The sequence below is a fragment of the Podarcis muralis genome, chromosome 11 (genome assembly GCF_964188315.1).
Source record: "Podarcis muralis chromosome 11, rPodMur119.hap1.1, whole genome shotgun sequence".
In the NCBI taxonomy this organism is placed as follows: Eukaryota; Metazoa; Chordata; class Lepidosauria; order Squamata; family Lacertidae; genus Podarcis; species Podarcis muralis.
In genome coordinates this window covers 49,723,446-49,747,862 of record NC_135665.1, presented here as the reverse complement: position 1 = coordinate 49,747,862, position 24,417 = coordinate 49,723,446, and the positions used below count along the sequence as shown (strand labels likewise).

At 41.9% G+C, this 24,417-nt stretch overlaps 1 protein-coding gene across 4 annotated transcripts; it reads right to left on the bottom strand.

Annotated features, from left to right (window-relative positions):
* Positions 1-369: 369 nt before the first annotated feature.
* Positions 370-22,670, bottom strand: LMBRD2 (LMBR1 domain containing 2). Of its 4 annotated transcripts, none has more exons than XM_077936427.1 (18): positions 22,254-22,670; positions 18,101-18,328; positions 16,588-16,676; positions 15,340-15,435; positions 14,798-14,965; positions 13,900-14,110; positions 13,379-13,453; positions 12,601-12,714; positions 11,833-12,016; positions 11,325-11,506; positions 10,369-10,502; positions 9,566-9,671; positions 7,342-7,439; positions 5,920-6,023; positions 5,264-5,310; positions 4,420-4,525; positions 2,987-3,119; positions 370-2,749 (listed from the first exon to the last, which is right to left on the bottom strand). In XM_077936427.1, exons 2-18 carry the CDS (start codon positions 18,272-18,274, stop codon positions 2,689-2,691), a joined length of 2,082 nt encoding a protein of 693 aa, XP_077792553.1. In that variant the 5' UTR covers positions 18,275-18,328; positions 22,254-22,670; the 3' UTR covers positions 370-2,688. The 4 variants fall into 4 exon arrangements, with proteins under 4 accessions (XP_077792553.1, XP_077792552.1, XP_077792555.1 ...); XM_077936426.1 differs by having other exon boundaries at positions 22,267-22,669; XM_077936429.1 differs by having other exon boundaries at positions 2,987-3,116; positions 22,267-22,669.
* Between the last annotated feature and the right edge of the window lie 1,747 nt (positions 22,671-24,417).

The following is a 24,417-nucleotide window of genomic DNA, read 5'->3' as shown; positions in this document are numbered from 1 at the left end:
AATCTGCATCAGCCCCAGGCTGATGCTCAGGGGTGAAGGTGCTTGTCCAGCAACACCTAGAGGGTTAAAGGCTTCACACCCTTGTTCCAAAGACATCTCTGGTGCAATATTTCACAAATCCCCCACATCAGTTTGCTGATTAGCACTAGTTAACAACATCATTAAAATCCCAGCATTTTCAACACGTGAAAATCCTTTTTAATATCATAATCCATTATGTTTTCCATCAGTGTTTTGGAGAAATAAAACATTTAGGGCTTTTTATATTAAAAAATATAGCTTAAAAATATGTTCTGTGCCATGTTTAATGGATTATATGAACTTAGGATGAGGAGCCCACTGATTTTCAAAGAGGTGCATGCACTGGGATTCAGCATCATACCATTTATTGGATTGAATTCCAACATTTATGAAAGTGAAATCACAGTTAATTGAAGGGACAGATAACATGCTTTCAACAGTCATTCACTTTCAACATATGCATTACTTAAATGACACTTCACTGAAGCTACTGTGAATCACATTAACACTGATTTCGCACCCCCCCCCCAAAAAACCCCCTAAATCCTAAAATGCTTAACTAAAATGTTATGCGAGACATGGATAAATACCACTACTGTTCCCCCACCCCATTCCTTGTAAGATCTGTGCATGACATCACATAGACGTGTCATGCCTTGTCCTCATGGCCAAGAGCCGATGATGTGAGGCAGGACTGTAGCAATGCACAGTATGAAATCACACATTCTTTGTTTAGGTATGAAGAAGGAGAAAGCAGCAGAGTCTACCCATGCCTACTAACATCTAGTTTAAGGACTGCAATCCTGCACAGTGTTAGGCTCCTTAAGTCCTATCAAAATCAATGGAATTTGAACAGCCTGTCTGCAGGATTACAGCCATGCTATTCAATATACAAAGCACTCAAATCCTTTGTGTTCCTAAAATACCCAAGGGTCTTGTAATAGGTTAAAAAGCTCCTCCTCATATATGAAACATGCTGATAAGAAAGAGTGGATATCTGTCCTCGTAGCTTTACAATATATGGTCACGGCCAACCATTAGCCTTCATTTTAAGAAAGCAAGCAAGTGCAGTCCTATATGTGTCTACTCAAAAAGTAAACCCTATTGGGTTCAAGGGGACTTACACCCAGGTGTCCTACGATACTGGCAAACATCCCTCAAAATGACATTTGCTTTTTATTTCTTCCAGCCCCATATTTCCACCTAGCACTGATGTAGCCTGTTACGTAGCACATTCGCTGGCGTTTCCTGACAGACATTTCTGTTTAGAAAAAGGAAGCATTTATTCTTTTGAAGTGAAAATCTGCGCTGAGTGCAAAAAGCACACGTATCGTGAAAACGTGGGTTCCTTGTGAAAGGCAAAAGAACTGGGTTGCCACCAGTGCTGTTCACTATTAAGGAATCTTACTCTGCAGAGAAGTTCACTTCTTCAAAAGGAAATGTCCAGTTTCATACATTTCAAGAACTATTTGAACAGCTTGATGAGCTTGCATCCAGTAGAAATTAACACTTTGCACAGACAGAGCCACTAAGTGTGGTTTAACTGAAATAGATTTTTATCTGCAGCTATTATACATAAAATCTCTGTGGTATATTTTTTCCTCTTCATTAAGCATGTGCCAGTATCTATGAATTTAATTCAGTGCTAGTGAACATTTAAGATTTTACTGGGTCTTTCCTATCATGCATGCTAATACCATTCAAATGCATATAAGGCTGACAGAAATCATTTTCTATTCAGATGGTTGATGTGCAGGCATTCCAGATGGTGAAGGTATTTTGCAGAGATTTGCCCTTAAATCTCTCCAGCTTTTCCCAAACTTGAGGTGAAGGCCTGTCAATGATAGTCTATGACCTGACCAGAGTGGCTTCTTTAATCACGCCTATGGTTTGAATTGAAGGTAGGCCATGCAATTGCATCAAGCTATGACTAAGTTGCATTTACAATGACCCAGCTGAACTGCGATATTTTTTTAAAGGACAACAGCCTTCTAAAAAAAGAAAGAAAAAGGGAACATAGGAAAGGGGACATAAAGAAAACCCAAATAAGCTTCAACATGTAAGAATGGTAACTCCAGCTGAGCCCTACATTTGTTTATTTAAAACTGAATCTACAGTGACGATTGACAGACTGAGAATTATTTCCCTGATTCAATTGTAAAAGACCCAACAGAACGCCTTTATGTATCAGTGGCTGCCTACACACAAGTGAATCCAGCAGAGGATTCTAAGCAAAATCAACACAAGGTCTTCCAGTTCAGAACAGATCATACCTAGAATAAGACTGACCCCCCAATGGCTCACTGCCTAGCATCCCATTCCCTCCCTCCAAATCCCTTCATTTCCTTCCCTTCTGGGTCACTCTCTCTGTTGCTATACTGCTCTCTACCTATGGCTCACAATTCCCATATTTTTTTTTGGGGGGGGGGGCATTCAAGGAGCTTGCAGAGAAGATGGGCAAGGCACAGCTGAGGTGGTTCCAGTTTCAGAAGCCAATGCTCTAGCCCAGCACATACTGGGCAATTAATTACACAAAGTGCATTTTGAAAGGGGGAAAGGTTCTCATTTCCCACATTCTGTTTTCTGTTTGTAAAGTGAGGTCGTGTTGGTTGCAGAATGCATTACTGAAAGAACATTCACCACAGCAATGGATGCAAGACTGTTGGTTTAGACATCGTCAAATATTCTGCTTCGCGACATTGACAGGTATCTTCCACCAGGCTGGTACCTGTAGAGTATATAAAGAAACTATATGAAGAACCTGTGTTAAACAACTGTAACATATAAAATCTGAAAAGGAAGAATGAGCTATAATCTTTAAAAATGTATGCTCTAATTTTGCCTTATAAAAGATCCTAAATAAAAGTTAGAATATAATGATGGCTGGAGAGAAAGAATAAGATATTTATAGTTACGTGATCCCTTTGTATTTATTGCTGATTGTATTTATTGCTGAATTTCTCACCTTCCTGAATCGGAGTCAAGAGGATCTTCACCAACTGAGTCAGCATTAAAGTCCAGAGGTTCTGCATCATGAAGAAGCTCAACTCTGTCCCTTTCATTCCTTCCATTTGATCTGGTGTACTTAGAAGCTACTGCTGAAGGAAGAAAAATATTTTTAAACAAACAAACACATAAATAAATGGTACTGTCAACATGCCATCAGGGTTTCCAAAGCTCAGAGCATATGGCTTTGAGGGGTTAAGAGCAGTTTTTTTCTCTTCTTCAAATGAGAATGTGTATTTTCCAAAATCAGCACAGCATATCAACTGGCGTTAAGGCAGCACTCAGCACTGGTTCATAAACTTATTTAACTATTTTCAAACTTGATTCCAAGTTGCTCAGACTCAAGTCTCATCAAAATCTCTAGGAGGCAGACTAATCCATGTATAGCTGATGCGGAACCGGAACCAAAATACAGAAGACTAGCCATGATCCTCAGATAAGTAAAGAGGTGGTCAGGCCTGAACTAGCGGGTCACTCCTCACTTAAGAGAAGAGAAGAGATCTCTTGGCAGGAAAGAAGTGTAAATGCTCTTGTCTCGGTTGCATGATGTTAATACAGAATGTACAAGCGAGGAAAAAAGCTAGCAGGCAAAGGCCTTATCTGGGCTATCCATTGAAAGCAGTATCACACCACTTTAAACAGTCAAAACTTCCCCCCCCAAAACAGCGTTAACTATACTTTCCAGAGGCGCTGAGAGTTGTTAAGAGACCTCTACTTCCCTCATAGAGCAACAAATCTCAAAGTTTCCTGGGAAGAGGGAATTGTGGCTGGGGGGGGGGGGGCATAAAGGTAAAGGTAAAGGTACCCCTGCCCGTACGGGCCAGTCTTGCCAGACTCTAGGGTTGTGCGCTCATCTCACTCTATAGGCCGGGAGCCAGTGCTGTCCGCAGACACTTCCGGGTCACGTGGCCAGCGTGACAAGCTGCATCTGGCGAGCCAGCGCAGCACACGGAACACCATTTACCTTCCCGCTAGTAAGCGGTCCCTATTTATCTACTTGCACCCGAAGGTGCTTTCGAATTGCTAGGTTGGCAGGCGCTGGGACCGAACGACAGGAGCGCACCCCGCCACAGGGATTCGAACCGCCGACCTTTCGATCGGCAAGTCCTAGGTGCTGAGGCTTTAACCCACAGCGCCACCTGCGTCCCCGGGGGGGGGGGCATAGAGGTCTCTTAATAACTCAGTACCCATTACAAACTAGTTACCTGGATTCCTTGGAGGAAGCTATGTTTGTTTAAAGTGCTAGGATGCTGGTTACACAATGGACAGTATAGATGCAGCCTAATTTACTGCAGTGCTGGAAAGTACCTAAATCTGAAATATAGAGGAGCACCATAATACCAGTACTACTTCTGTTAAGCAAAAGCCACGGCAAACAAGATAAGCTCTTACATCTAGTTGTATTCGTCTCTGTGAAGCTAGACTCTTTTTGGTCTGCTTGAACATTTCTGTTTCTAGAAGAATCTTCACGGTTGTTCCCATAGCGTTCTTTCCACTCCTGGTCAAAAACAAACCAAACCAAACACATACAACAGATTGTATACATCCTCTAACACATGTAATAGCAGAATAATTTTGTTTGACAATTATTGTTATTGCAATGATATTAAATCACTCTCTCCAATCTTCTGAAATCTTTATAGATTTATAGATCTCCTGAATCCTTATTAGAGATTAGTGGAAAGTCTGGTCGGCATAACTGAGGGGTAGACCTGCCTGCTACAAACCTAAAACCTTTCCTGTTCCTTAAGTAGGTCTGTGGTTGAACTCTGTGGGGCGCAACTTCAGCTGATAAAAAATAGCATCGCTTTATTTTAAACCACAAAAGGTGAGCAACTGATGCTCTACACAGAATGCTAGTTTCAAATGTGCAGTAATAACCTGGTGCACTCCTAAATAATATAACTATACAAAGCTAGGCATGTCATCAAGGATAAGGCTACCTATGACTATAAGCTACAGTGGCTATGCTCTACCTCCAGTGTCAGAGTCTGCACACTTCTAAACACCAGCTGATGGGGAGTGTCAATTGGAGAGAGTACTGTTGCACTCAGGTCCTGCTTGCAGGCTTTCCATGGACATCTGTTTGGCCACTGTGAGAACTAGGCAGGACACTGGCCTGAGCCATCAGGGCTCTTAGGTTTTTAAGTTTCACTCTGCACATAATTGTACTGTGTTTCAATTCTGATGCTGTCTCTTACTGACTAGGGAAAAATAATGAGCTGTTCATATATACCCTTCTCCTGTTTTCACCATCTTCCTGTCTTTGCCGTTTTCTTTTTTCTAAAGAGAGAGAGAAAATACTTTCATTTACTTTTTATTCCTCAGTAAATTTAATCTGAACTTCTACTTTTCTCTTTACTTATAAACTTACAGAATTTCAAACAACAATGGTGGTTTTTGCTGTTTTTTCACTTTAACAGTGAAAAAAGACAATCAGAGAAATGGGGGGTGGGGAGAAAACACAAACTTTTATAAAATTCACTTTTTCCTAAACTGCACTTAACGCTTCATATGGTCCTGCACCTTTGAGTTCCAGTGCACAATATACTCATTTTTCCATTAGTGCATTATCAGCCTGTCTTCCTTCCCCGACTAACAAAATTAGATAATTCAATCATGCACAAAATGTTTCAAATTTGCAGTAGCCCTGAAAAGTCATTGGTTTATCTTTTCGCCCAGTTTTGAAAGATGCTTGCAGAGGTGCATATATAGTATTAGGTTACATTCCTAACCTCACTTGTGTGGGAGTAAACTTTACTAAATTCAGTAGGACTCACTTCTGAGTTGACATGGTTAGGACAGTGGTAATAGCTTCCATCTATTTCCCTACAGTCACTTACAACAGTTAAAAAAAATTAAAAACCATAAAACATTTCTTCTTTTTTTTACCTCTTCTGATTAACTCTTTTCCTTCATCAATTAGGTCCGAAGTCATCTCATTGTCTCCCATGAACTGCTGGAATCCCAAAAGATTCAAACATCGAGTTCCTAAACTGATAAAAGGAGGGGGGGAGTTATTTCCATTGCCAAAAAATAAAAGCATAGACAACAGCCGCAAGGTGAGGTGTGACCTACTGCCTTTTGGGGGGTTTGACTTCAATCCTAGGGTGAGATTGGAAGGCAGCTGAGCTTATGACTTCCCTTTCCTGACCCCTCCTCTGCTCTCTCAGCCAGAAAAAGAATAATATAATGAATGAAGGGGGGCACTCCTATGTTCACATAAATGTAAGTGCATTAGATGATCCTTGGGGTTCCTTCCAACTCCACAATTCTAAAAAATGTGATTTGGAAAATGTGACCCCACAACAGTTTCTCACTTCTAAAGCAGAAATGAACATAAATTAAGTGAACATATATGGTGCATGTGGGGAAACTGGGGGGTTATGGGGGGGAAATCTGAAGTCCAGTTGAATATAAAAAAATGAAAGGTGAGATTCTTTAAAATCCTTAAAATACATTTTATGCTGAAGTGTATGTACCAAGAACCATCATCAACTTATGAATACCAACAACAGAATACAACTGCTTGAGTCACAATTCGTAAAATATGGGAGAAGACACCAGTTATGGGGTGGGTAGAGTATAGTAAAGGTAAAGGGACCCCTGACCATTAGGTCCAGTCGTGACCGACTCTGGGGTTGCGGCACTCATCTCGCTTTACTGGCCGAGGGAGCCGGCGTACAGCTTCCGGGTCATGTGGCCAGCAGGACTAAGCCGTTTCTGGCGAACCAGAGCAGCGCACGGAAACGCCGTTTACCTTCCCGCTGGAGCGGTACCTATTTATCTACTTGCACTTTGACATGCTTTCAAACTGCTAGGTTGGCAGGAGCAGGGACCGAGCAACGGGAGCTCACCCCATCACAGGGATTCGAACCGCCGACCTTCTGATCGGCAAGTCCTAGGCTCTGTGGTTTAACCCACAGTGCCACCCACGTCGGGTAGAGTCTAGCTTGCTCTAAGTTCTATGGTACAAATTAATTCTGGTCACTTATTACCTGACTATGAGCTTGTCTTGCATCCTATCTTTTTCTACCCACGCTAACTCAAGAGGCTTACTCTGTTGGTAAACACTAAGCCTGCTATCATAAACGAACTTAACTGGAAGCAGTGTTACAAAAACAAAGGAAGCATGGGTGACTAAGCACTTGAAGGTTGATGCTAACAAAGAAGGTTGGTATTTCTATTACTGTGCAAGGATGGTATCTGTTTTCCCAAGCTTTTTGGAAACACCCAAATATACGGGTGAAGGAACAGACTAGCTATTTCAAATATCCCAGCAAACAAAATAAATCTGAATTACTTGTTACTTACCTAAAGTAAGTAGCAACACAAAGAATGACAACCAGCATGGGATAATAGATATAAAATCCGTCTGCAATGAAGGACAACACTTTCATGGATCCCATAATCTGGAAGGCAAAAAGCAACAGAGGTTTAATATGGCGATTTTGATCACCGCTCAGGTGTTTTCTTACTGCAACTTTTAGGCATTAGAACTTATATTGTACTAATATACATCATTCATATATTCCAATCTTCATATGAAAATCACAGGGCAGGTTACCCTTCAAATTAAATCCACAGCCAACAAAAGCAAACAAAGCAGTAACAAAATCAGTAATTAAAACCCCTGATTGCCACTGTAATTAGAGCTATGGAAGGCTAACGAAAATCCTTCAAAGGCTTGGGCTAACAGGTATGTTTTTACTTGGCGCAACAGTGCTAAATACTGGTACCTGTTGTGCAATTCCATAATTGGGACATTGTAGTACTACTGGCAGCTACTTACCAAAGAACAAAACTGGATTATAATTTCCCACAGATGACAACCAGCAAGGTTGTTGGTTTTATGGTCTACCTCTTCATAAGCTTGTACCAATACAATCAACTGGAATGGCAGGTCTGATGCCCATTTTAAATACACCAACTCAAAGTACTATTTTTTAAAAAATATATTTTTTTATTAAAGATTTCTTGGTTTGCAATTTTTTTATTAAAGATTTCTTGGTTTGCAAGTGGTTGTGCAAGTGTGTGCAATGTCTTTTTTTTTCAAGTTACATTTTCTACAGGTCAGTTTAGTTTGTTGAGACGTTAGTGTTACATTAGGAAGAAAAGGACGGAAGAGGTGGAGGGGGCCATGGTGGGCGATTAACTTTTTTTAACAGATAGCTTTTAGAAGCAGATCTAACAACTTGCTCTGTGCTCCCACCTGCTGGCAGAAAAGTGGCATGTTCCGTTTCCATGGCAGTCCCGATGCAGTTCAAGGAGCTGCTGCTAACTACTCAATGCCTCAAATAGGTGGGGGCTGCATATTTCATTGCAATGACCTTGATCTGCTGCAAGTGCCATTTCATTATTCAGTTTAGACTCAAGCTGTGTACAACAAAGGAGCACAGAGGGGTGCTTTTGGTAGTTACCGTCAAACCACAGAACTCTAGAACTAGAATACATTCTTTTGTGGGGGCTGACCTTCAGCAGGAAGGATAAGCTGTCATGGAGCCATTTTGCACATAGTATTTTATTGCACTGGTTTTTATTAAGAATTGGCAGGCTAGAAATCTATGATTATGCTAGATGCCTAATAAAATACAAAAAGGGGTAGAGCAATCCAAATCATTGCACTGGACTTGGTGTTTTTGTCTATTTTGAGGCATTCCTCCACCCAACTCTGCTGGCCTCTTGCCAGCCACTACCAATGGAGTGATGCCAGCATCACTTTGCTAATAAAGGGCTGTCTCTTATGCTCTCCAGGACAGGTGTGGTGCTGGGAGATCCCTTCAGGTGGCATTCCAGAGGTGGGGAGCGGCTGAGCTAGCTCAGGATCTATTCAGCTGCCTTTGTGTGGTAAGACCTGGGTGGAATACTGCACCAGCTCCTGGCTGGTGCAGAGATCATCCTCCCACTGCCCCATATTTCATTCTGCCACTATGTACAGCAGGGCTGTGGGTATGGTCCTGCTGCTCCAAAAAGCCACACACGTCAGTGTCTGGGCTTTGGATTGTAGCTGTAAGTTCTTCCCAGTTAATTCGGTGGAAGAATTGGGCCTCTTCTATTGAGATTAATGGGATTTAAGAGCTTCACCGTGGGTGGATGTAATATTATGTAATGTAACGTAATATGTCAGTTACTGCTAGTAGAAACAATGTCCAGCGTAGAGGTACACATATTTGAACTAAAGAAGAGCTTCTATCTGGTATAAAGCAGCCAAAAGAGAAGTCAGATAAAACCCAACAAAGTTGAAATCTTGAGCTGAAATTAACAATATCCAATTGCAGCATTCTTCTTGTGCAATGGACTTCCAAGTGCACAAAAGGAATTTTCCAAGCTTCTCCTTCCCAGTGGGGAGACCTTCCAGAGCAGGATGGGTGTGTGTGCAGGAGGCAGGAAAGGATAGACAGAACATCACTTCCAGAAAGTTGGCTCTTACCCAATGAAACTTTCATTTTTGGCAAAACACTTTCAACTTTGATCTGTGAGCATCATTTAACATCTACTGTTGAAACGCATTACAGCAAGACATATTCTGTTTACTTACAGATGTATATGCAGTTGGCTGTTCTAAACTCTTTGCAATTGTTGAATCCATATGAGTCAAGCCCAAGAAATTCAGACACAGTGGAGGAGTCAAACGGCAAAACAGCCTGCATGAAAAGAGTTGGCAATTCTGAAGCAGTTTTCTTCTGTATTTGGCATCTCCATCTTCCTTCCACATTACTAAGATCTTATCAACCAACCACATGCTAACTATCAAAACATCTAGGAGCTGTATCTATATTTTTCATGTATGCCTATTGCATGTTTTGAGCACTCTTTGTCATAGATTTCAATGCTTAGTAGTAAACAAAATAGCCAATATTTGTATCTGTTCAACATGCAATTGTCACCAACTATCAGCATTCATATATTGGGGTGGGAATCTACTTGGTTAGTTGGCCTGATGTCTAATTGAGGTCAGGACACTCATTTTCCTTTCCATGGAACTTTATGGATCCTGGTGATCAGCTGATTGGCAGTGCCTGCAAATCCTGCTTTTAGCAGGAAGCTGTGTCTTCACCTGCCTCACATCTGACATCATACATGACATCAAGTGTAGGACGGGTGGGTGTGGCTTGATGGTATCATTGGCTAAATGGGAAGGCCTGGCAGACCTAATTAGGCTAATGGACAAGAGACTTCCCAACACTGATCTACTGTATTTGAGGTGAATCCAAATCAAGGAAGATAGTGTTCTCTGGATGTACCTGGGTTATGAACTAAGTATGTTATAGTGTAATTTTTGCATTGCCTCACCTCTAACTATTTAAAGCTATACAAGCAATACATTAATTAACTACTTACATGCCACTGAAAAGCAAACTATATGCATCCGTCTGATGGTGAGAAGCTAAATAGTAATAGTTGAATACACGGATCCTGAAGACAGTAGAGTAAACACAGATACTGAGGAAAAAGATGGTCAAGAAACAAGCCATCTGCAAAACAGACAAAGATTGCATTCACAGTCAGGTAAGTATAAGCTGCTTTGTTAGCTGCTTTATAAATTGATCATGCATTCTTTATACAAAGGGTTATGGCATGAGAACGGACTATGCAAATGCAAAGGTGCAAATAACACTGTTTATATGATGCACAAAACAAGGGCCGACTTATTCATACTTCTACAGATGTATCTTGGATTCCAAACGCCCTAGAACTTGGAAGTTTTGGGTCGCGAATGCCACAAACCTGGAAGTGATTGTTCCGGTTTGCAAATGTTTTTTTTTTTTTTGGAACCCCAACATCCAACGGGGCTTCTGGAGCTTCCTGCAGCCAATCAGAAGCCACAATTTGGTTTTCGAACATTTTGGAAGTCGAATGGACTTCCGAAATGGATTCCGTTTGACTTCCAGGGTACAACTGCATATTTTTCTGCAAGGTGACAAGTCACTGTACTTGACTGCATGGAGAAAAGTTAGTGAGAATAAGCCTGTACCATGGGATCAGCTGCCAATCAGCTGCATGACCATTCTACTTTTTTCCCCTGACAGAAATAGCTGTGGGATCAATATGTACAGACATTTCCTCACTTACATGGGGGTAACATTCCTGTACCACACATATACATGAAATCGTGTATTGTGAGGAACACCATCTGAAAAGCCAAACTCTACCCACAAAAATCCTCCACCACAATTGCTCCCTCCAAACGTCCTTTCTCAAACTCCAACTCTAATACTATCAGAAGATACAAGCATTTAAGAAACAAGCAAATTACTCTAGAAGTCCCAAATGTCATTAAGAGTTGATAAACTGACCTCTATGTAGAAATAGTTGTAATTCTTCTCTGCCAGTTTTATGAAGACTGCAAACAGAGACAGAACTGGCCTTGTGCTGAAGAACGTGCATTCCGACCATACGACAATGATAGAAAATGTGGCCAAAATAACTGCAAGGATTCTGTGAAACCATGGCCTCAGCAGACACTCCCAGTACCACTCTGGAAAAATATACATGATTACTGAAGAAGTTATTAAACGAGGAAATAGCAAGGGAAGGAAATGTAAAAATTATTTCAAAGCAGCTCATTTCCTCTAACAGCCGCTGTAGAAATGAATAACTACTATTATGATGAGAAAGAGGACTTTAAGTTGGGTACAGGAGAAATGAACAGACATCCTTTTTTCCCGCAGCCTATTATAACTGCTTGTGCATGCGCTGCTGGCGCAGGTTGGAGCGATATGAGCGGGGTGCTGTGATGGACTTTAGCTTTTACTATTTGTTTTCTAGCATTTTGTATCCTATAATATGCAGAACAACACTTACCAACAGTTGGTGTATAAAGATATCGAGCGATCTTGTTTTCAGGTTCTTGAGATGGAAAAGTATGAACAAACTGATGAGTTGCACTGGTTTCATTTTTTGCCACATCCTCCAGGTAAAAGGCTTGCTCTAAAAGAATTCTCCACTGGACCTGCGTACGACGATGCCTTTGAACAGAATAAATTACCTACGGAAACAAAAACAACATTCTAATTATCTATGGCAATAGTTCCAGGGTGGCGGTAGAGAGATAAATAAACAGAACAGGAAAGTACTCCTTCCTTAAAAATGCAATTTTATTATTATTCTATTGCCTTACTCATATATCTCAAAGTGCTGTACAACACACACACACTAATGCACACACCAAACTAAAACTGAAAATAGTTTCCCATGCACAGCAATGTCTATGGCCACCAGTTATGTCTTATGAATTCACAGTCCAAAGTTGCAAAGTAGAATTTGTGACATGCCATTAAACGCACAGGGACTTCTCTTTCACTGTAACTTTTTTTTTTGATTTATTAGTCTTTGATTAATTTTCTACTGCCTCCCCTGCAGCACAAGTTTTTGCAACCGCACTGGAAATATTTTTTAAAAAATCAATTATTGGTTCAGATGCACACCAGCTCTATTAGAAAAACAAACTCTTTCGGAATGAGTATACAAACCACGTTAGTTGACTTCAGATGTCTGCACATGTGGATTCACCTAGAAATGGAATAGCTCTACATAAATTTAATACACATTTCAGTTAAGCTATCTAGTTACCTGCTTGTGAAGTTTAGCCAGGTTTTTCTCTGTTGGATAAGTATTGGGCCTTTCTTCAAAGTCTTCGTAGTCATCCATGTTCCTACCCATTCTTTCCTGATACTCAACAGGACACTGAAATGAAAATATAATAGTCTCAACACATATTAACAGCACTACACATCATCACAGCAAAGCTAGCCTGAAACGCTCATAAGTAGCAGCTGAAAGGCCACTCACATCCTTCCTTTTTCTAGGCCAAGACTTTCCAGCCAGAAAGAGAGTAGGGGTTGCCTCTCATCCTCTCCTCCTGACCCTCTAAAGTGGCAACAGGAGCCAGAATAGCTCCCGGTGGAAAAGAATGTGTTATAGGATAGCACCATTTCAGCCAGAGAAATTGCTGTGATGAGTGCTGCAGCACTCTTCTTGGCTGCAAGTGTTTGCTGCTGAGACGGGGTAGTAACAGGTAACAGCGATGCAACAGCTTTTTTGTGATTTGATTTTTGCTGCAAAAGCTGTTGGGAGGGGGACCGAATATTAAATCAATAAATGGAAAAACTTCCATTCTTCCACACATTTTCCATGCATCCCAATTGCCCCAAACTACTGCTGCTTCTGCACCGTGATTGATTGATTGACTTAGGACAGACCCCAACCAGTCAAGCTGACAATGTCATGGCATAAGGGAAAGAGGAGGGAGCAAACAACTAGGCTGACAAGCCTTGCCATGCTGAGTGGTATTTTCATTACCCATGACAAAACATGATATTCAATAATATTGCAAAGAACAATTTGTTACCTTCTTTAATATTGTGTCCACACATTTTCTCAAAGGGTGGTTGTATTTGAAGCTTTCATTAACTTTGCGAACCTCCTGTTTAAGAGAGAGACCAGAAACACTTTTTAAAAGTATAAGGTATAGTTGAGTCCCCGCCCCCACTTTCAATTCATGTGCAATTCAGCAAGATGCAATGCTGCTAAAGTTAAAAGTATTTTCCAAAATAAGATTGCAGTAGGACTTCTATCAAACTGCCAGCAATGCATTCTTATTTATCACTTCATTTCATCCTGGCGGCAAAATGTGGTGGAAAAAATGGTGGAGAAGGAGATGGGCAGGGGGACACACAACTTGGTCGCTTTTGGCTTATGAAACAAACTGGAATGTCAAACTATCGGGGAGCAGGGAATTCCCCTTGCATAAGCAAAGCATAGGATATAATCTGAGATAATTTGTGACTTTTTTGCTCTAATGTACCGTAATTTCCAAAGCAAATGAGGGTCTTAACTACCATCCACACTTAGGTTGCAGAATTAACTTGCCTCCATTATATCCTCCAAGTTTTCTTCTGCGTCTGCCTTCTCAGTCATCAGTTTAGCAGCCTTGAAATAAGTCTTCATAAGAAGGTAACCTTTCTTTGCTCCATTCCAGTGAGAGCGTGGAATTTCAACCAGGCCATACCCTAACAGCAGCACCAAAAGGAAAAGGCCCCAGGTGTTGGCAGCAGCTATTCCAATTGTCTGAAGTTGACTCCTAACATAGAAATAAGTACTAATGATCTTTATGCAAACAAAGCTCACTCATATATTTAAAAATAGAAATTCGCTCTCTCCCCTTTATTTTTTAATTTAGATAAACATTTCTTTTGCAGATGACCTTCATTATGTGTGAAGCATTAAATCAGAGATGGGGACCCTTTTGCCCACTAGGCCTACCATAACTGTTGATCTGTGAGGCAGTTTCCCACCAGCTGTGTCCACCTGCTCCACACTTGAACTTTAATAATAATAATAATAATACCCCACTCATGTCATATGTAAGGCCACGGACTTAGAGGAACAATTAGGAGCCTTATAATGTGTTTCTGAGTCTTCTTTTGTGTCTGGCTTGCATTTGGCTCCCTTTGAATTTGGCAAACATGATTAGAGCTCCTGAGTGGAGTCGATCCCTGCTGAAAACAGAGCATGCCGTCAGCACTGAAATGAAATTTCAGGGGCAAGGGGAGTGACAAAACTTTGGCGAGGCCCAAATTAGCTTTTGGTTCCCAGTCTGACAATTTCTGAAAAAAATCCAATTTTATGAAAATACTATATGTATTTCACTATATGTGACATAAAATATGTCCTCTAAATATAACCCCATAACCTAGATTTAAACCAACTGCGTACTAAAACAAAATCTGAAAAGATCTGAAGTATAAAAGTGTATGGCAAATCTTACCATTGCAGGTTGAACTTTGGATTTATAGCCACATATATTAAGAATGCTCCAAATATCAGAAGGTATGTCCCATAGTAGATTGCATTTTCAATTAGTGCTGTTTTAATCTTTCCAGTAATGGAAAAGCCTCCTGACCTAGCATATGACTGCATAAAGGGTAACAGAATCCTAGAAACAAACAACAAAATTAATGAACAAAACCATTTCATTTTACCTATCTACTATTCATTTCTTAGCATAACATGTCTGAAACAAAACATAACTGTAGGCCTTGGAAAAACAGTGGCTATAACTTCTGAAATCTCATGGACTACATCTCCCATCTGCCCCAGCCAGCATGGTCAGGGATGTTGAGAGCTATAGTCCAGCAACATCTGCAGGGCACTATATTGGCTAACCCTGGATTAAAGTAACCAAACGTTCTACATGAATGGTCAGCCACCAAGTACTACATATTAAACAATACTAAACAAAATGTTTTTCCTTTGAATGTATTAATTTGAGCTGTTTCAAATATTCCAGAAGTTTCTCCAGTTCCTTACCATGTTAAGAACTGTGATGTCCAGTATACCACCCGCCAAAATATTGGCATAATTCCATCAGGAATATAACTCCACGGTTTGAAACATTCATGTTTTCTGTAAAGAAAGATTTACATATAACAAAGAAGAAAGCATCGTTTTTTTCTCCTAAAGTCATGTTTAGTTGTTTCAAAAAAAGATTATGTTATTGCAAAGTAACATTAATTATTTTGTTCAGAAAATCACAAATTAGTCAGAAACGGAACACTGTGATATTCAGAAATCCATGCTGCTTTGTTTAAAAAAAACCCAGAAACAACAATCATAGAAGCCTTTTTAAAAAGGCCGAAGTAATTCACATAATGGGCACTATTTAAAAGTCATGAAAGCAATACATGCAAATTAAATTGATTTCTCTGAGTCAAGCTGAAGCTCAGAATAACACCTCTGCTATAATTATTCCATCATCACACATGAATGCAAATTTCCACTCTTCTCAATATGGGTTATACGTCATAACTTGTGGATTACTCAGGCTTTACAATGATTCTTTAACTTCAATCTTCTTCCTAAAATGCATGCCTATCATGTGTCATACGGCAGAGGAGGAATCAGAGAAGAAATTTGGTTCACAGTGATCCAGTGCCTACTCTGGCTTCCCACAGGTTTGCAGGTAATCTTACTGGCCAACTAAACCTACAAGCAACTGATGTCAATGAGCTTCAATGTGCCAAAGGCTTTGCAGGCTATAAAGATTGCCTTCCCCCCACTATATATCCCATCATAATCATTAAGAATGGCATTTTGCCGCCTAGATCTCTTAGGTGCAGAGCATTTTCAGTAGCTACTCCACAAACTATAAACTGACTCTTCCTAGAGGGACACCAAAATAATCTTAGGCATTTGTGAAATGCTATGTGATATCTTTCCACTTTAGGATGTGGTAGTTAGGAAATAAGCCAGGGGAAGAGGGAAGGGATACTCTGACTAAATGTTCCCACCCCCCATCCAGTTTTCAGTTAGAGCAGTACTTGAAATAATGCAACTTCTAAAGCACAACCAGATTTTAAAATGCGTAAAAACCTTTTGAAATGAGAGGTTTACCCTTTTCTCATTTGTATATTGATGAGGACTTTCAGTGCCCATGCCACACAGAAACTGAACTTTAGAAAAGAGTAGGTTTTTTACTTGTTTCATAAAGTAACTAAGGCATTTTCTAGTCACAGAAGAGAAGTAGTTTAAGATTGCTGTGCATAAGAACATAAGTACCTTGGAGCAGGAGTAGTGTGTGAAACATTACTGGTGGTACTTTCAGGTGGACTAGAATTCAGATTAACCTTGCATCGATTGTATATAGTCTAGAGGACAACAACAAAAAAAGAGTCAGCCATTAGAGAAAAGTGAAATGATATTTCTGGGTGGGGGGAAGGGTTATAAAGAAGTCTGCTAATTTAGTTGCATATTTAAATCTAATACAGGCAACTCCCCATTTATGCACGCTCTATTTGCACGTGACTGTGCACACATGCAGTGTCGGGATCCCGGAAACATCTTGGAGAAGAGTCCTAGCTTGTAAGAAGACTTTTCCCAGAGGACATCCTCTTCAGGCTATGGGGAGGGTCTTCTCACAAGAAGGCTTCCCCACCTAACTGCTGACATGTGTGGTAGCGCAGCAGCAGTTGCTTCCCCACCGATCAACTGTGTGAGAGCCACAATGTCTATCCGCTCACACGCAAGAGCCAAGGGACAGGGTGGCTCTCACACAGCTAATGGGTGGTGAAGGTTCTTCCCCACTCATCAGCTGAGCTGATACAGGCAACTCCCCATTTTACATGACTTCACATATGAACATGGGGGTTCGGAATGTAACCTCAATGTAAATAGGGAGTCACCTGTACTCATTTTCACCATAAGGTCAAATAAATTAGCTTTACTTACAATGAACCATTTCCAGGTATTTATTTTGCGGCCATGTATTAGCATAGAACAGGCAAGGGCAAACTCGGCCCTCCAGATGTTTTGAGACTACAATTCCCATCATCCCTGACCACTGGTCCTGTTAGCTGGGGATGATGGGAGTTGTAGTCCCAAAACATCTGGAGGGCTGAGTTTGCCTATGCCTGGCATAGAAGGAATCCACTGATCAGAGCAGCAGAGCATGGGTCTGCATGTCCAGATCTGGTCCTGTTTACTGTGGATCATAGCCATCAGCAGTCATGCTCATGCTGGGGAAACTTCCTACATGCAAGCAACTTGTCAGAAGGTGGAGGGCCTCAAATGGGTCAAGGCCTTACTATAGGCCATGAGTGGCATTTCTAGGAACAAGAGAGCAGCTGTGCTCCTCTAGTGCTAGTTCAAATTAGTCCTGGCAAAAAGAGGGTAATGAACACTGCTGGAGAGCTTCAAAGAGGTAGGGCTGGGGAAAGCTGGTGAATTGTGCCTCATTTTAACCACTGTAACTTTTGTTGCGTAACAGCTACAAAAGGGCTGGGAGGGCTGTAAATACCAACTATCAAAATGGAGCCAAGCTGAAATTTCATTCTAGACAGAGCAATGGCATATAGTGGATGTCCAAATCCTCACTCATTTATTTTTAATTGTTTCCAATATTGCCTGCTGACAAAGGATTATTTTGAAAAGCAAAGCTTTTATGCAACTTGATACAACTTTTTAGAAGTATCAGTACTGCCCACTTAATAAAATCTGCCACTCCTACCTAGAACACTTTATGCATAATAATCAACTTTCATACAAAGTGGGGAAATAAAATGAAATTCCTTACCGTTGTGACATCCAAAGGCAATATAAATACTATGAGAAAACAGAGGTGCCAAGCAAGTAGGGTAGCTACAATCACAAGCTTGTGCTGTTTTTTGAAGTCTCCATACCGATGTAGTATGATTAATGCCAGAAAGAAGACAACTACTATCTCAATGCCCAAAGCTGCACCACTCATTATTGTCCGTTGACTCCAACCAGGTCATATAGCTCATCTATAATAATGTCATAGCTACAATAAAAACAAACAACGTTTAATTAAGTTCTCTGGTCGATGATTTGCAATAAACATCCTGGCTGCATTCAGATCACAACATGGATTAATAGGTATGAATGAACCATATGGCCATGCATGCAGTCACTTTGCTACTGCCTTCACACAAACAAACATGGATTAACAGCTTTAGATATTAAGCCGACTGCAAACCATGGCTTAATATCCTGGCTTGTTCCTGTATCTGTTAATCATCACTGTGTGCACCCGCCACAAAATACAGGTCTACTTTGAATCTAGCTATATTGTAGCTATATTGTAGCATTTCAGATGAAATGCTAAGGAAATGAAGAGCAGATGGCCATAAATACATCAAAGTACCCAAAAACCCTTTGCAGTTGATTTCATTGTTTGCATAGTATTTAGTTTTGGACCACAATCTAAAGTGTTTTGTTTTTTTTAAGGCTTAACTCATAGCTCTTGCCAATTTGACTTTGGGATGTGTATGATTGTGCTCTTAATCTGCATCTTGGCTGTTAATTCTCCCCCACGCTGCTTAACAGCACTTTAATTTGATTTCAAGTCACTTACATTATGATGAAACAGTAACAATGCCTTCAGAATGGCATTAATAGCCTTTAAGTGCAATTTAAGTCTCTAAAAAAACTCACCCTGGCTATGGAAGTATGTTTGAAAATAAGCAGCATCACTAGAAGTCCCCTTCTATACATGTTTATTCTACTTGGCTTGGGGCACATAAGTGAAGTACCTTGCAATTCCCTGTCAGCTGAAGGAGTGGCCAATTTAAATGATAGCAAGGCAGAACAGAAGGAACATGCATTCCCTCTCAGTTTCTTACTCAAACCCACTTATTTTTAAGCTGTTCTTCTTCCAGCAAGGCTACTTCCTGTTTCAGAGCCCAGCTGGAGGGAAAAGGGCTTTCTAAAAAGCAAGAGGGGTGTATAGGTTAAGCAAGGGTTCAGATTCCCGGCATGGTGTGCTCCAATCATCTCTCACCGCTTTATCTGGACTGTGGAAATAGACTTTATTCTATGTTCAGCATGTTGCCATCATATCCAGGTTGGCCCCCAATAAACCTGAGTGGCTAACCTGTGGCCATTCAGATGTTGTTGAATACCAGCTCTCATCAGCTTCAGCCAACATGGCCAACAACCAGAGATAACAGCCCAACAACATCTGACAGGCCACAGGTTAGTCATCCCTACTCTGAACTTCAACATTGCAGACATACACAAGAGCGGAAAGAGTGGGAAATAGTTCACCTAAAGTGTAATGCAGCTTGAAGGCATTACTGGAAGTTACAAAGAAAGCAATTCTGGACAATTTCCATAATTAAAATATGGTGTTCAAACATTTTCCAAACAGCTTCAGACCAGGATACCTAAAGAACTGCTTCCCACCATAGTAACATGTTTGCTCTCTGAGATTGTCTGAAGAGGCCCTATCACATATCCTGTTAATATCTGAGGCTCGTTTGACAAGAATGTGTAGTAAGGCTTTCCCTGTAGCTGTGCTCAGGTATCAGAATGCCTCAGGAGATCCATTTGGCTCCCTTCCCAGTGATATTCTGATCAAGACAGAAAACCTTTGGTCTTTAAAGATGCTTCGATTTCTGTTCCTGACTTTTTGCCTGTTGTTATTTGCTTTAGATTTGCAGTGGGTTTTGTGTTTCTTTTTAATATTTACATTTTATTGAATTTTTCAACAGCCCAAAGTTGCTTCCACCTGTCAAAGCTTATTAAGTCATTATGCAATGACTGCAAATTGCAGTTATATAAACAAGGCATACTTGGGTGTACAGAGGCAGAATTGACATGAAATATTAAAGTCTGGTAACATATTTTTACTCTACCATTTTTACAGCATAACGAAAAGGTGATGCAAAAATGCTAAAAATATATTAACAGTCTTCACAATGGGACGTGTGCAGTGAAGGTTAAGTGATTGAAAGCTTTCTGAATTGTAGAGTGAAGATTTCAACACTCCTTACCTGTATATAGTCTTTCCATGCTTGTGAAAAGGGGGTATCACACACACACATGAATAAAATGCTATAATTAGACCTATTCCCATTCTTTTATTTCTGTTCTGTATTTAACAACTAGCCTGCCAAGCTATAGGCAACCACGAATTCCATAGAACTGAGTGAGCAGCTGTTTGGCAGAGGAAAATACAGATTGCTTCATCCTCCTTCTGCCAGCAGGCCAGACAGAAGGCAATTTTGTTTACTAGCTTGCATTTACTGCCTGGGGAGAAGGGGATTCTGCTCCTCCATTAAGAAAAGGCAGGCAACTAGCCTCTTGGTCGACTAGGGAAAAGGTGCAAGCTAGTAACCTTGGGCAGCTTTATTTATCAGGCTGTTTTAGTCCCCTCTGGACTTCCAATATGAAACGTTTAAACTGAAACATCAAATTCCATGAGACCAAGGCAGCATTCCAAAGGGGCATATTTATCTAATTTTCATATGGTTGTCCAATTTCCTGCCTTTCAGAAGATGCTCCTTAAGTTTCTCTGATCTGGGGAAAGGACTTTTCAAAGGGAGCATTTCCCTCCTTCTTTGTGCCAGAACCTCTCCTTTAAAAATTCACTAATGTTTAGGTTAGCTTTTCTCCTATGTATACGGAGGGAGCTTTTACATGGGAAGAACTACAGGGAAAATATTATGACCCACTTCCCCTTGTGCCTGAAGTAGTAAACTTAGAATTTGACCTAATGTTTTGTAGGACAATCTTCTATGCTTGGCCTAGGCAAGCTACAGAACGAGGAAGTGGATTGTGTGGCAGCAGAATAAACTGTGCTATTTTGGAGTACTGATAGAGGGAATGCCATTTTTAAGAGATCCATCATGCTATTATGTATCCCCCTACAACTAAAAAGTTAAAAGCACCATGGATAAAAGTTCAAGCTTACCCTGCATACCTGCTCCAGAAGCTGGAGCCAAACATTTTGGTTTCCTACTTGTGGGAAGCTGGTGCCAAACATTTTGCTCTGATTTCATTTGAACCACATCAACGAGGCTGATCAGTGGGGTCTTGTCTTCTGGGCAGCCCAGGACCTCTATACACACTGCCCAGGCTTGCGCCCCAGAGAGGTCACTTCAGTACTGCTAATTGGGGGGTGGTATTGGGTTATCAGGGGCGTTATCGGGTTATTGTTCTTATTTTGATTTTATATATTGTGATCTTTTCTGTGAACCGCCCTGAAACCTCCGGGTATAGGGCGGTATATAAATTCAATAAAAATAAATAAATTAATGCCTCTGTTTGACTTCATCCCTGGAGAAGCACTCCATTGTCCCTCGAGACAGATGGATGCCACCAATATATTATTACTATTACTATTATTAACCACCCTTCATCCAAAGTCCACAGGACGGTTTGCAACATAAAACCGGGGTGGGTGGGGTGGGGAGCATTCAGAAATTCAGCAGCCAAGAGGCACAACCCATTTTGCTGCAGAGTGGCTGGTGTGTCCTCATTTTTACCTATTAGAACTGTTCTCTCTGTTGCAAAGGCTGTCAGGAGACAATACATACCTTGCAGACGTTCGCTCCCAGAATTTAGAGTGGCCATACACCCTGTATTAATTATTATTATTATTATTATTAATAATTTAGATTTACGTACCGCCAGTCAATCCGAAGATCACAGGGCGGTTTACAAGAGTACAAATTGAAAACACAAAATACACAACAACAACGCCCCCTCTCCCAAGCACAGCTCATCTACAGTGTTTTTTTACACCTGATTCTCTCTTTCTGGCCCACATTCACAGGACCACGAAGACGAGGCAGCTAAGCGGTGCCCCGAAGCCCACAGGGAGAAAGCAGCCTCCGCCGCTACGATGGATGAGACGCATCAGGGTCCCGCTTAAGACTCGTGGCATCTGTTTTCCAAATTTGGGGAGAAACGTCTCTTCCCACCTCGGGAACTTACTCAGCGCTGACGGGGCGAGGCCTCTCCCGGCTCCATCGTCCGCCGCTCGCCTCTCAGCTGAGCCACTTGCGGGGCTCCGGCCTCCGCCAGGTTACCGCGCCACGAAGCGGCCCCGTCTCCCGAGTCGGCTTCTCCCTCGTCTTTCGGGCGTCTTTCGGCAGACTCTCCTCAGGCACCAGGCCCGGCTCTCGTCAGCGGAGCGGTAAAGCCGGCTGCCGGCAGAGCCACGGCCGCGCCTGACATTTCCTGTTTCGCCCAATGACTCTCCGCCGCTGCCGCCGCCTTCTCGTCACGACTCGGCCTCAAGCCCGTGAGGAAGTATGGGTAAACGGGAGAGAGAGGGGAAAAAATCAACCCACACAAATATACTTGGAAAAAAATAAAAACCCTTTCACAGCACGGGACTACAACACCCAGGAGCCATTGCGGGAGCTCCCCTGCTGTGCGCATGCGCAAGGAGTCTTACGCCCGTTCGGTTATGTAATAGGACTACAATGCCCAGGAGCCATCGCGAAAGCTGTTGTTGATGATGCCGTACCTATTTGTATTTGGTTTACTACGGCTGCAGCAGCCCTAAGCACGCTTACTTGAGTGTAAGCCCCATCTGAAGTGAACGTGGCTTGCTTGTTAGGTGTGCACAGGGTGTCCATATGTCATAGATGCTTGAGTTGACATTCCAGCATTGCAGGGGGTTGGACTAGATGACCCTTCCAACTTTACAGATCTAGGATTGCACTACAAAAAAATTCCTTCCAGTAGCACCTTAAAGATCAACTAAGTTAGTTCTTGGTATGAGCTTTCGTGTGCATGCACACTTCTTCAGGTACACTGAAACAGAAGTTGCCAGATTCTTTGTGCATGCACACGAAAGCTCATACCAAGAACTAACTTAGTTGGTCTTTAAGGTGCTACTGGAAGGAATTTTTTTGTTTTGACTGTGGCAGACCAACACGGCTACCTATCTGTAACTAGGATTGCACTGTGAGGCTGCAATCCTATGCGCATTTAACCTGGCAGGAAGCCTTGCGTGACATGCACGGGAGACTGCGCTGCTATTCCTTGCTTTCAAGCTGAATGCCAAAAGTGCATCTTCAGCAAAAGCTAAAGATCTGTGTGGCAAGAGCATGTTGTTGTTGTTTAGTCGTTTAGTTGTGTCCGACTCTTTGTGACCCCATGGACCAGAGCACGCCAGGCCCTCCTGTCTTCCACTGCCTCCCGCAGTTTGGTCAGAGTCATGCTGGTAGCTTCGAGAACACTATCCAACCATCTCGTCCTCTGTCGTCCCCTTCTCCTTGTGCCCTCAATCTTTCCCAACATCAGGGTCTTTTCCAGGGAGTCTTCTCTTCTCATGAGGTGGCCAAAGTCTTGGAGCCTCAGCTTCAGGAACTGTCCTTCCAGTGAGCACTCAGGGCTGATTTCCTTAAGAATGGATAGGTTTGATCTTCTTGCAGTCCATGGGACCCTCAAGAGTCTCCTCCAGCACCATAATGCAAAAGCATCAATTCTTCGTGGCAAGAGCATATTTATATTTATATTTTAAAAAAAAACATGTCTTATTGTTGCTGGGGAACAGGGACGCATATGGCAGCCCACTGGTTTTGTTTGTTTAACGTTTTAACAGATAGCAAAGCAGAATGCGTTTCAAAGCGCTTTCCACTGCAAGGTACTACAACTCCCAGAAATCATTGCGGCAGCCGGGAGAACGTTGGCCCGGGCGGGTCGAGCGCGCGAGCTTCTGTTGCTGAGATTTCCGGAGCTGCGGGGACCTGGGCTTTGCTGCGATCGGTGTTGCAACCGGCACTGCAGCGCAAGGCGCGGGAGCCAGGAAAGTGGAGGGATCGGGGATCCCAGCTCTCGGTGCATCATCGCGTCCGAGCCATGCACAGGTAAAGGGCGGCTAGGTAGGGGAGTGGATGCAGAGAAATAATAAGGGCGAGCGGATCCCGCCGAAAGCTTAAGGCAGCTTGCGCGCGCTTTTGCCTTTCCTTCCTCCGCTAGGTTCTTCCATTTAAAGGCTGCAGCCGTCCACACACAGGGTAGAGTAGTCCAGCTGCAAAGTGTAAGCCTGTATGCATAGGATCGGGCTGCAATTCATTTGCGGATTGCACCATCCCGCCCACACTCTGCTATTTCTGTAAACGCGTTAGCTTC